Source organism: Podarcis vaucheri, assembly GCF_965113315.1.
Source record: "Podarcis vaucheri genome assembly, chromosome: 8".
In the NCBI taxonomy this organism is placed as follows: Eukaryota; Metazoa; Chordata; class Lepidosauria; order Squamata; family Lacertidae; genus Podarcis; species Podarcis vaucheri.
The window spans coordinates 25,943,724-25,956,315 of record NC_138766.1 but is presented as its reverse complement, the minus strand read 5'-3'; the positions used below and the strand labels follow the sequence as shown (position 1 = coordinate 25,956,315).

Below are 12,592 nucleotides of genomic sequence, written 5' to 3'. Positions count from 1 at the left end.
AGACACTTCATATACTTGGTTATCCAGTTTGATCAGTAGTCGTTCTTATTTTAAATATTTTAAATAGCGCCAGTTACTTCCTTGTAAGATTTATCCCCACCCCTATTTTATCTTAATCCCAACTTTTTAAGGGATCAGTGAAGGATGTGATAACCTCCTCACTTCCCCCCAGGCACATTGTGATTTGTATTGTGAAACTGTAAAATCCATGTAACATTTAATTAGAGTTTTTCTCTAGGAAAAGCCATAGAATATTATAGTTTAGAAATGGTGATTGTTGAATGTGTGGAAATGCTTCCTTAAATTAAGCTGTGGGGCCACTGTTTGTTCTTTTCCCTTTTGAGCCTTACAGGCATGGATTTGGCTTTTAAAAACTGCATGCATTACCACTGTGTCTTATTTCCAGGAATATCATGTTAACCAAAGGCAGCTGGGGAGTCTCTCATACTCACGTTCCAACAGAGTCAAGACCTGGGCATGTAGCTCTCATAGCTGGATTTTACGAAGACGTCAGTGCTGTTGCAAGAGGTATGCTGATTATCCATAAAATATTTTGTTTGCATGAACAGGCTGAGCTTTAGAATATTTGGCCACTAACTATAAAATTATTATAACTTGTATCCTAAGGTAAATTAACTTGTACCAAAAAGTATCAGTGGAGGATTGGTAGTGTCTCCTGACCAATGTGTGTTGTAGGTTATGGGGTCAGAGGTCCTCCCAATTTGGGCCAGTTTTTTCAGCAGACCCCTTGCTATATCCCATAGTGTGTAAGATGTCCTCTGACCCTTTGGAAATGATTTTCGGTGGGTGGGTGTGTCATTCTTTCATTCTATGGACTTTCCTGAGTTATCTTATTTTTGGATCCATGCCTATACCTCCAAGCTCTGTAAATTTGAAAGTCAAAAATGTGAGAGTGAGCTTTATACTTTGCTACCAGGTCTCTGATTAGCGTTGTGGTCACTCAAACTTTGTTTTGGCATAGTAGACAGTTGGCATATATATCTGTTATTCTTCCATTTTCTCCATGGTGCTAGAAAGTTATGGAAGGTTTTGCGTGCGCTATTTGCCTAGGCTGAACTATAATTAGTATCATTTTGAAGGCTAGTTTTCAAGGTTCATTCGCCACCTGAGACAATGAACAGTGACAACATTCATGCCTGTCTACTGAGAAGGTAATCCCATTGGGGACTTATCCCTTGTGTATAGGATTGCAACGTTTAACCATTATCAGTTTTGCATAGGTATTTGGGAATGAGTGGAGTTTATTCTTCAGGGTCTGAGAAAAGGCAAACAAAATTTGGTTTGCTGTTTAAAATATTTCAGTGGGAAGCAAGATGCAAAATATTTGGCACATTGGACCTTCTGTGAGATTTACAATGGTATTAAAGTGGGTAACAGTGGTACTCTAGTTATTTGCGGAATATGTTGACATAAACTGCTCTGGACATATCCTGTGCTCTTAGGAACTGCTTCATACATGAAAAATCTACTGATGCAACTTCTGTTTTGGGCAGGCTGCATGTATACTGTAAAATGTAACATCTGTATGTTTGTGTATTTTTCTGACTGTGTTATGTGTTGGAATGCTGAAGCCAATTGTGGTTTCCCATTATGTGCTCACCTGGTGAAACAGATGTGCTCATCAAAAGTGCCGGTGTTCATTCAGAATGTGCATGCTACCTTTATTTCCCTTCAACAGTGTATCCAAACTCGCATTATTGCCCTTAGAAAACACTACAGTAACAATTGTCTCCCTAACAGGATGGAAAGAAAACCCAGTGGAGTTTGATTCCGTTTTCAATGAAAGTAAATACACGTGGAGCTGGGGAAGTCCAGATATTCTGCCCATGTTTGCTAAAGGTAAGCATGTTTTAGTCTTAGCGATGCATCATTTACAAAGTATCAAAAGTTTTACTACAAAGTACAATATCCAAAGGAAGTGCTTTGCAACTCTTTGTGGGGTGTGCAGATTTGGAAATCACGCTTTGGTTGGTGGCAACACCGCACAGGGTCACAAACATGTTCCAAATGAAGAGCTTCTGTTCTGTGGTTTCAATTAATCAGGCATCCCCAACCTTCAGCCCTCCAGATGTTTTGGACTACAATTCCCATCATCCCCGACCACTGGTCCTGTTAGCTGGGGATCATGGGAGTTTTGGCCAAAACATCTGGCAGGCCGCAGATTGGGGATGCCTGCAATAAATCTACATATGTTGTCTGCATATGTTTGTGTATCTGTCTAAAAATAGGTAGATGTAATGCTATCTAGACCAGGGTGACAGGGTGCTGTTGTTTTTTAAAATGCACCTTAATATACAAAGATCAAGAGATCTTGTGTGAACAGATGACACTGCCACTTGAGCAAAGGGTTGCTTCTCTACAGCTCTGAAATTATGGCTTCACAAGGTTGGTGGACATTCCAGACCAGTTTTCGGGTGGAAGGGATGGAAGAGATGGAAATTTCTGTTTATTCATAGGAGGGCACCATTGCCTTCTGCTTGTATTGTGGAATCTTGGATCCAAGTCAAATGGTTTTTGCGATCCTTGCTCTTTGGCCTCATGAACAAAAGAAATATCGCTGCAGTAACTGGATTTAGTGTTTTCAGAAGGAGCGTAGCCATTAATTCTTCGTCCATGGTGCACTTTGTGATCTTATGTACTGTACACAATCTGACCTAGTTAGTCTGCAAAGAGCTTTCTAAATTACCATCTTATGGCTATAACACATTGCAGTCTGAACTTCTAACAGCTATGTCTCTTCCACTGTTTCCCCTGGTTCTTGTTGAACATTGAGCCTGGGAAATAATTTTCCCTGCGTTTTGATGAGCCCTTGCTCTCAATATCTGTGTTTCTCTTGGGGCTTAGAATTACATTTTGTATATGTTTCTCCATATATTGAAAGCATAAATAGGAAACAAATGCTTGCATATTTCATAAATATTTATATTTTGTTATTTTCTCTATCTTTTAAAAATAAAAGGCAATCTCGGCATCCCAGGTATTGTGAGTTTTAAATGTTCAAAGAGCGGCAATGTTGGATATGGTGGCTTGGGGGAGGGGAATAGGTCTGCATTTTGCCTCATTATGTTGACATTTCCATTAATCTTGGATGACCTGATTCAGCAGAAGACTACAGGTTCTATAGCAGGCACAAATCTTCTCAGGCAATAGATTGGCCTATAATCAGTGGTGTCAAAACTTTTTTTCAAAGAGGGCCAGATTTGATGAAGTGAAGGGCCATGGGGGCCGACCAAAGTTATTGACCTTTATTTAGGATTGAAGTTACTGAGTTTTTAAATGGATTTTACCTATAAACTGCCACAGGGGCCAGATTAAACCAACTAGTGGGCCGGTTTAGGCCCCTGAAATGGACTTTGGACATGCCTGGCCTATATAAATGAAAAAATAGGAGAAAGACGTACTCCTGTCAGGGAGTAATAGAATTGCCCTGGGAGAAGTGTCTTCTTCATACAACTTTCTTCAGTGGCGTAGCGTGGGTTGTCAGCACCCGGGGCAAGGCAAGTAATTTGCGCCCCCTAACCCGTGGATTTGCGCCCCCTAACCCCCAGATGTTGCGCCCGGTGCGGCCGGCCCCCCCTGCACCCCCCATGCTACGGCACTGACTTTCTTTGCTCTGTTGCTCCCCTCTCTCTCTCTCTCTCTCTCTCTCTCTCTCTTAAGTTAAATATTTTGCAAGGAATGGTGGTATGTACAATGGGGATTCAAGTCCACTGGCTGCATTCAAACATCCCACTGACGTTCACATGTGAATGAGCCTTCTCTTTTCCTATGCTTGCACATTCTATCTTTCTGCCTCCTTATGCAGCTGGGAGGAATTCAGAAGCTTCTTGCTGTGCTTCTGTTTAACTGTGTCCTGCCATGTTGTCCGAACCCAGCAAACTATGGCTAATGTTAACTATGGTTAGCTTAAACAAGCCACCTGCAGAAGTCGCAACGTTAAGTTTGGTTAGTTTCAAACACGCTAGCTTAACATTGCGATTTCTGAAGCTGGGCTTGTTTAGATTAACCATACTTATTGCGAACCACAGTTCTGTACGGTGGTACCTCAGGTTAAGTACTTAATTTGTTCTGGAGGTCCATACTTAACCTGAAACTGTCCTTAACCTGAAGCACCACTTTAGCTAATGGGGCCTCCCACTGCCGCTGCACCGCCACCGCGTGATTTCTGTTCTCATCCTGAAGCAAAGTTCTTAACCTGAAGCACTATTTCTGGGTTAGCAGAGTCTGTAACCTGAAGCGTATGTAACCCGAGGTACCACTGTATTCGGATGACATAGCAAGATGTCGTTAACCAAAAGAGAAAGTGAAAGCTTCCCAATCCCTGCTTCCAGCCATGTAGGAGGAAGTGGGGCCAGGGGAGTGTATGAGCTCATTCATATCTTGCAGAAAATGCAGCCGATGGATCTTCAACTGGTGACTTGAGAGAGATTAACTGGGTATATTCAGCTTGCGTGCCTCCACCCAGCTCTGACCCAAGCTTGATGTGGCTGATTTGCTTGCAGATAGGGTTAAGTTCCACACCAGCCTTACTCTCGCATGACAATGTAGTGCCTATGACTCTCTCTAGAACATAGGTAAAGGTAAAGGGACCCCTGACCATTAGGTACAGTCATGACTGACTCTGGGGTTGCGGCGCTCATCTCGCTTTATTGGCTGAGGGAGCCGGCGTACAGCTTCCGGGTCATGTGGCCAGCATGACTAAGCCACTTCTGGCGAACCAGAGCAGGGCACGGAAACGCCATTTACCTTCCACTGGAGCGGTACCTATTTATCTACTTGCACTTTGACATGCTTTCGAACTGTTAGGTTGGCAGTAGCAGGGACCGAGCAACGGGAGCTCACCCCGTTGCGGGGATTTGAACTGCCGACCTTCTGATAAGAAAGTCCTAGGCTCTGTGGTTTAACCCACAGCGCCATCTGCGTCCTACTCTAGAACATAAAGAGAGGTAAAAAAAGGTAAAGGACCCCTGGATGGTTAAGTCCAGTCAAATGCGAATATGGGGTTGCGGCGCTCATCTCGCTTTCAGGCCAAGGGAGCTGGCATTTGTCTACAGACAACTTTCTGGGTCATGTGGCTAGCATGACTAAACCGCTTCTGGCACAACAGAACACCGAGACAGAAACCAGAGCGCATGGAAACACCATTTACCTTCCTGCCACAGCAGTACCTATTTATCTACAGTGGTGCCTCGCAAGACGAAATTAATTCGTTCCACGAGTTTTGTCGTCTTGCGATTTTTTTTGTCTTGCGAAGCACGGTGTTGGGAAAGTTTTGGAAAAGCTTCAAAAATCACCGAAGTCTTTAAAAACCTCAAAAAAGGCTACCACACCGCGTTCTATGAGTTGCTCCTCGAAGTCAAGTCGCAACTGTATTAACGGTGTTAAGAAAAAGGAAACAAACTTGCAAGATGTTTCCGTCTTGCGAAGCAAGCCCATAGGGAAAATCGTCTTGCGAAGCAGCTCAAAAAACAAAAACCCCTTTCGTCTATCGAGTTTTTTGTCTTGCGAGGCATTCGTCTTGCAAGGTACCACTGTACTTGCACTGGCATGCTTTCGAACTGCTAGGTCAGCAGGCTATGGCATTTCCTCTGCTAGTGCATCACAAAGGAATTGCATTCTTCTCTCGACTTTGCATCACCCCAAAACTAGACCATTGAGAAACAAGCCAAAGTTAGCCTAAAGATAACAGATCTGAGTTATGAAGCTTTGGCAGGCTTGATGTCACCACCTGTCACAGTGGGGCACAATGCAAGACTTCAGAGCCTTCTGTAACTAATGCCAGGCAGCAGGAAAACAGATGCAGCCCTCATCATCTTCATATTCCCAGAAAATCTCTGCAGCCAGCGATGTCAGGATCCAGAGACATTCTGGGCAAATGAAGATAGAGGCTGCAGCCCCTTTGCCCACCACTTCACTTTATAGCTCTGGGCTATGAACACCGGCACTTTTGATGAGCACATCTGTTTCACCAGGTGAGCACATAATGGGAAACCACAATTGGCTTCAGCATTCCAACACATAACACAGTCAGAAAAATACACAAACATACAGATGTTACATTTTACAGTATACATGCAGCCTGCCCAAAACAGAAGTTGCATCAGTAGATTTTTCATGTATGAAGCAGTTCCTAAGAGCACAGGATATGTCCAGAGCAGTTTATGTCAACATATTCCGCAAATAACTAGAGTACCACTGTTACCCACTTTAATACCATTGTAAATCTCACAGAAGGTCCAATGTGCCAAATATTTTGCATCTTGCTTCCCACTGAAATATTTTAAACAGCAAACCAAATTTTGTTTGCCTTTTCTCAGACCCTGAAGAATAAACTCCACTCATTCCCAAATACCTATGCAAAACTGATAATGGTTAAACGTTGCAATCCTATACACAAGGGATAAGTCCCCAATGGGATTACCTTCTCAGTAGACAGGCATGAATGTTGTCACTGTTCATTGTCTCAGGTGGCGAATGAACCTTTTGATGAGCCCTTGCTCTCAATATCTGTGTTTCTCTTGGGGCTTAGAAACAGAGTGTATCTGTTTCCTTGAAATGTTCCATTTTGCAAAACAGTGCATGCCAGCTAATTAAAGAAGCATCTGAATGGGAATGTCATCACTCTGGCTTCCAGAAGGGCAGTCTCTGTGCCATGGAGACCTAAGAGTAGGAATAGTAAGTAACTGGTAGGAGATGGGAGTGACAAATGGCGAATCCTTGAGCTGTGTAAATGATGCAGAAGAACCATGGGGAGAAGAAAATATGTGCTGCTCTGCCTACGTCTGAAATCCATGAACCAGAATAATGTGATAAACCTCAGTGCGTCTTCCCCGATACCATTTTAGAACTGACAGAAGGGATTTAAAATATGGCATTAGTTCGGGTTTTACTGAATCTTGTCATTTTCAGCAATTGAAGCTTCCCCCTTCTCTTCATATCCTCTGTTACGTATCTTGTATTTTGTGTGGTTAGGCTCAGCTCATTCTCCTTGGAGTATATATTTTCTTTCAGCAGGAAATTGGGAAGGATATGACAAGGGATTGCAGGCTTCCTGTTCAATTGTTTCACTCTAGCCGTGGTTTGCACGTTTTCTAGAGTCACATTTCTTTAGTTCTACACTGCACATAGTTACCATTGGCTTGGGTGGGTTAATTGGCTTATTGGTGTGGAAAATCAGGGTATGGTATATCACAGGGATGTCCAACCAGTAGATCGTGATCTACCGGTAGATCCCTGGCTGATCCTGGTAGATCGTGGGATCCTTATCGTGTAGCTCAACAACTCTGGGCAATCCACCCACCCCACACACACCCCTCCTCCCTCCAATGACAATGGGTACATCACTGCCAGTTTTTTTATTCTGGCAGTACATCACAGTCTCTTGGGAGTAATTCCATCCTAAAACAATCCCCCAAAGTGGTCACCATATTGCTCAAACCACAGTCCAGCTCCTTGGAAAGGGACCATGTTTGTGTGGTTGCTCTTTTCTGCCTGGATAGGGGTTTTTGTAAGCATTGACATATGCTAGACACTGAGAGTCCGCACAGGGTCACCTTCTACACATGAAGATCTGAACCAATGGTGAGCCATTTCTTCAGCATCTATGCCAAATTGCTTATTGTTTCTATCTTTTTTTTTTAAAAAAAGGGTGGCTGTAGTTTTATTAGAACACCAGAATGTCATCAGACTCTTCACCGCTTAAAATAAGACGCAGGTTAAACCACAGAGCCTAGGACTTGCCGATCAGAAGGTCGGCGGTTTGAATCTCCGCAATGGGGTGAGCTCCCGTTTCTCAGTCCCTGCTCCTGCCAACCTAGCAGGTCGAAAGCACCTCAAAGTGCAAGTAGATAAATAGGTACTGCTCTGGCAGGAAGGTAAACGGTGTTTCCGTGTGTTGCTCTGGTTCGCCAGAAGCAGCTTAGTCATGCTGGCCACATGACCCGGAAGCTGTACGCCGGCTCCCTCAGCTAGTAAAGCGAGATGAGTGCCGCATCCCCAGAGTCGGTCATGACTGGAACTAATGGTCAGGGGTCCCTTTATCTTTACCTTTACCATTCTATGAATGTCAAGGAAAGTAACATTTAAAGTATTCTTTTATTTAAGTACTCGCCTGGTAGTCAAGAGGTGATGAGGAATTTTATGCAAGTGAGAAGAAAATAATAATAATGTTGGAATATGTTGTTAAAATTTTAACTACCCAAATTAGGACTGGCTGAATGTTTTAAGGATATACAATCTCTTTAATGACATCACTGTTGCTTTAAAGGAGGTGTTGTTCAGCCCAGACACTGAGGTCGAGCTCCGAGGGCCTTTTGGCGGTTCCCTCACTGCGAAAAGTGAGGTTACAGGGAACCAGGCAGAGGGCCTTCTTGGTAGTGGCACCCGCCCTGTGGAACGCTCTCCCACCAGATGTCAAGGAAATAAACAACTACTTGACTTTTAGAAGACATCTGAAGGCAACCCTGTTTAGGGGAGTTTTTTAATGTTTGATGTTTTGTTGGGAGCCGCCCAAAGTGGCTGGGGAAACCCAGCCAGATGGGCAGGGTATGAATAAATTATTATTATTATTATTATTATTATTATTATTATTATTATTATTATTAAATATAATTGTTTTCTGTCCCACCCCTGTACCAAACCATTACTCAAGTTACCCTTGTGCTTGTATTGTCAAATGGTTTTTGCTCCACTGTTTCAAGGTCTGCACCTGAAGTCCTCTCTCTATGCAGGTTCTCTTCCGTACAGTTACATTAACAGGCGTTATTAAGACTTTTTTTCTTGCATAGAGACTGTTTCTTCAGGTTAACTGCCGGCTACTGGCTTTAACTGTCCTGCAGGATTACTGCTGAAGTCTCCCTCTCCCCTTGCAGACCTTCTGAGCTTCTGCCTTCAGAGATTTTAGCCTTGGGGTGTTTACTTCTTCCTCTTCATCATCTGTCTGCTCCCACAAACAAAGACCCCTGTTTGCGACTGCTCTTGGCTGCAGACATTCCCTCCAGGCTTGTTTCTTGCCTCTTCTTTAGTTCCTTGATTAATCTCTCCACACTCTCCCAAAGACTGTCCAACAGACTCTTAAACAGTACAGACCTTGCCCTTTTGTTTCCTCCGGTCAGAACCTTCTAACCACTCGCCAGATTCCGATTGGAATTCTGAAACCTCGTTGACCCGTAACTCAGGATCAATAAGTTGGGATGGAATGTCTGCTGCAAAACGACAACACCCTATTGCATTCTGACCTTTTGGATTCCACCGATTCTTATATAAGAGCTGAGTTCTACAGCCCAACTATCAGTAATGAAAGCCTTACAAGTATACATACCTCCTCAGCAGAATTGTGTATTTGTCTGCTTCTCTGCAGGCTGCCATCTGAACCCCGATACCGTGTCCTTCTCTGGCTTCCTTAAGAGTAAAATACCACCCGCACACTTCATATGGTTAACTGTTTTATGTTTACAAAAAAACCAACAACCTTCCTACATTTAAGTTGAGCAGTCTTTTACTTTTCCCCCCCTTGAAGGTGCAACTGGGGATCATGTTTACACGCATTGCTATGAAGCGGAAAAGGAGGACTTTGGAACAGAAGATGCCAGCTTGCTAGACACGTGGGTTTTTGACCATGTTAAGGTGAATGAACATCTTTGTTTTGCTTCCCTAGTTTAGGGTTACCAGACATCCCTGGTTCCCGGGAACAGTTCCCAGATTTGCAAATCTGTTCCTGGACAAATTGTGTCCCCGGAATGTCCCCAGATTTGCAAATCTGTCCCCAGGAAATGTGGCAGCAGCCGCCTCAGCAGCCCGGAGCCAGCCTGTTAGCGCTGCTCGCTGCTGTGGCGCCCACCATTTTTCCTGTGCCACAGCAGCGAGCATCTTTGAGCATCTCCTTTCCATGGAGGCGCAGGTTACAACAACAGCCAGGGCGACATTTTTCCACCTTTGCCGCATCAAGCAGTTGGTCCCTTACCTTTCCCGCCCCGACCTGGCCACAGTGATCCATGCGACAGTCACCCCAAGGCTTGACTACTGTAATTCGCTCTACGCGGGGCCGCCCTTGAAGCTGTCCCAGAAACTCCAGCGGGTGCAGAATGCTGCAGCGAGGCTCCTCATGGGGTCTCTGCCATGGGAGCATATTCACCCAGTGCTTTTCCAGCTGCGCTGGCTCCCGGTAGAGTACAGGGTCAGATTTAAGGTGCTGGTTTTGACCTTTAAAGCCCTTCACGGCCTAGGACTGCCTCTCCTGGTATGCTCCACGGAGGACCTTAAGGTCCATATATAGCAACACCCTAGAGGTCCCGGTCCCTAAGGAAGTTAGATTAGCCTCAACCAGAGCCAGGGCTTTTTCAACTCTGGCTCCGGCCTGGTGGAATGCTGTGTCTCATGAGACCAGGGCCCTGCGGGATCTGATTTCTTTCTGCAGGGCCTGTAAGACACAGTTGTTCCGCCTGGACTTTGGCTTAGAATCAATTTGACTGCCGCCCCCTCTTTCTTTTTCCTTTCTCCTCCTATGAAGAGATTGCACCCTAATGTTTTAATGTTGTATCTTAATCTTTTAAATTGTATTTTAATCAACTTGTTTTTATTATTGGTTGTTAGCCGCCCTGAGCCCGGTCTTGGCTGGGGAGGGCGGGGTATGAATAAAAATTTCTTATTATCATCATCATCATCTTCTGAAGCCAGCCAGAGTCAACTGCATTACAGTGGTACCTCTGGATATGAATGGGATCCGTTCTGGATCCCCATTCGCATCCTGAAGCGAACGTAACCTGCGCGTGCACGGGTCGTGATTCGCCGCTTTCATGCATGCGTGTGACGTTATTTTGACCGTCTAGGCATGCGCGAGCGACAAAACCCGGAAGTAACATGTTCCGTTACTTCCGGGTCGCCGCAGAGCGCAACCCAAAAGCACTTCAACCTGAAGCGTATTTAACCTGAGGTATGACTGTACCAGGCTGGTCCCTCCTGGGCAACGGCCGCCCGCCCATTGCTCCCGAGCCTCCCCTGATCTGTCAAAACAAAGGGGGAAGGAGATTGGGGAAGGCTGGGAGTCACGGGCGGCTGGCCGTTGCCCAGTTCTTTAAAAAACTCTGCACATTTATGTTTCACAGGGTGCGAAAGAAGGGCTTTGCACCTTTATACAATATGCGTGTGTGCTTGGGCCCAGGGTCTTTTGCCTCACCATCCCCACTACTGACTACCTGTTGCTACTCAGCTTCAATAAAATAAAAAAGTGTCCCCGGATTCATTGAAAAAAATCCGGTAGCCATACCCTAGTTGGCACAGTCAGCCTGGCAAAAGGTTCACAGCCTCTCCTTACCCCCGCCCTGTGAGTAATACAGGGTGGGGTAAGCAATACATTTTAAATGTGCTTTTCGGTGCTCTTCAGTCATTGGTTAATTCAGCTGCAGTTTCCTGGTGCTGGGTTTTACCAGTTATGTTGGGCTTTGTTTCTTTTCTTCTGTTGGGTATTTGCACATACTGGGTGGTTATGGCATCGTCTATGTCTGTGATTGAGAGATGGAGAATCCCTCCCTCCCTTTCTCAGGGCTCCCTCTCCTTTCACCATAGAAGTGAATGGGAAATGCACTGAGGACTCCAACTGGGAAACTGTTACGATGGGATGGGATTCTCACACTTCCTTGACATTGAGGTCACAAGCGTCTTGAGCTGGAGCCATGCTTCGGTTACGTAGCTGATACAATAACCCCTTAAGTTTTTCCCATAGAAGTGAATGGGGGATACTTGTTACCGGGAGAGTTTAAGTGAATAGAGAGTTCAATCCTAAGTGCTGACTGGGAGCACCAGGGCAGAATATTAATCAAATTGATTTAAATCACATTTTAAATCATGATTTAAATGACTAGTCAGTAAGATTTCTTTTAAATCATTTTTTTGCAGAAAGACTCATTCTTTCTGGTGTAATCTTAATAATTACAACCAGATGAAAGTTGTGTTTTTGGAATAATAATTTTTCAGAGTAGTTTTTACAGTTATATCCAAAATTACTGATTTGGTTATACTATTAGAAATACATAGACAGATAATTCTGAAATAATTGTAAGGTTTAATAAGTTAACTGTTTATATTTGCACAACTTTTCTGCTGTACTTTATTGGAAGGAGAATAATAATCATTTCCTTAATAACAATTTAAACAATTTATTTAACGAAAACAATAACATTATAGCATATGTATCCATGCTTGTTAACTAATGTGGTTAAACAATTTTTTTTTAAAGAAAAGCCTGAGCTTTAGCACACATGAAAAACTTAATGAACAGCCTTTGAACTGTAATGTAACTTAAATAGAAAACTATCTTTAGAAAGATTTTTCCTCCAAAGCATTTTATTTTAAAAATCCAATTTACATTTTTAAAAAATCCAATTTAAATGAAAAAAAATCCAATTTATGTTTTTTAAAATAAAAAAATGATTGATTTTTATCCACCCTGATAGTAACCGCTGTATCCAAAGCCTTGCCAACGCACACCAGCCAGGGTGGTTCAGCTGAGGAGCCTGGATTGGGCCCCTTTCTGGAAAATGAATTGGCTCGGGATCCAGTGGATCCCTGGTCACCC

At 43.8% G+C, this 12,592-nt stretch overlaps 1 protein-coding gene across 8 annotated transcripts in view; it reads left to right on the top strand.

The window, feature by feature from the left end:
- The window catches only part of PIGN (phosphatidylinositol glycan anchor biosynthesis class N), a 94,168-nt gene that overhangs the window by 10,045 nt on the left and 71,531 nt on the right, over positions 1 to 12,592 (top strand). For all 8 annotated transcript variants that reach the window (XM_082234260.1, XM_082234267.1, XM_082234266.1 and 5 more), the window contains 3 exons: positions 407 to 528; positions 1,762 to 1,860; positions 9,539 to 9,645. In XM_082234260.1, the coding sequence (XP_082090386.1) occupies positions 407 to 528; positions 1,762 to 1,860; positions 9,539 to 9,645 (328 nt within the window). The remainder of the gene's footprint in view (positions 1 to 406; positions 529 to 1,761; positions 1,861 to 9,538; positions 9,646 to 12,592) is intronic.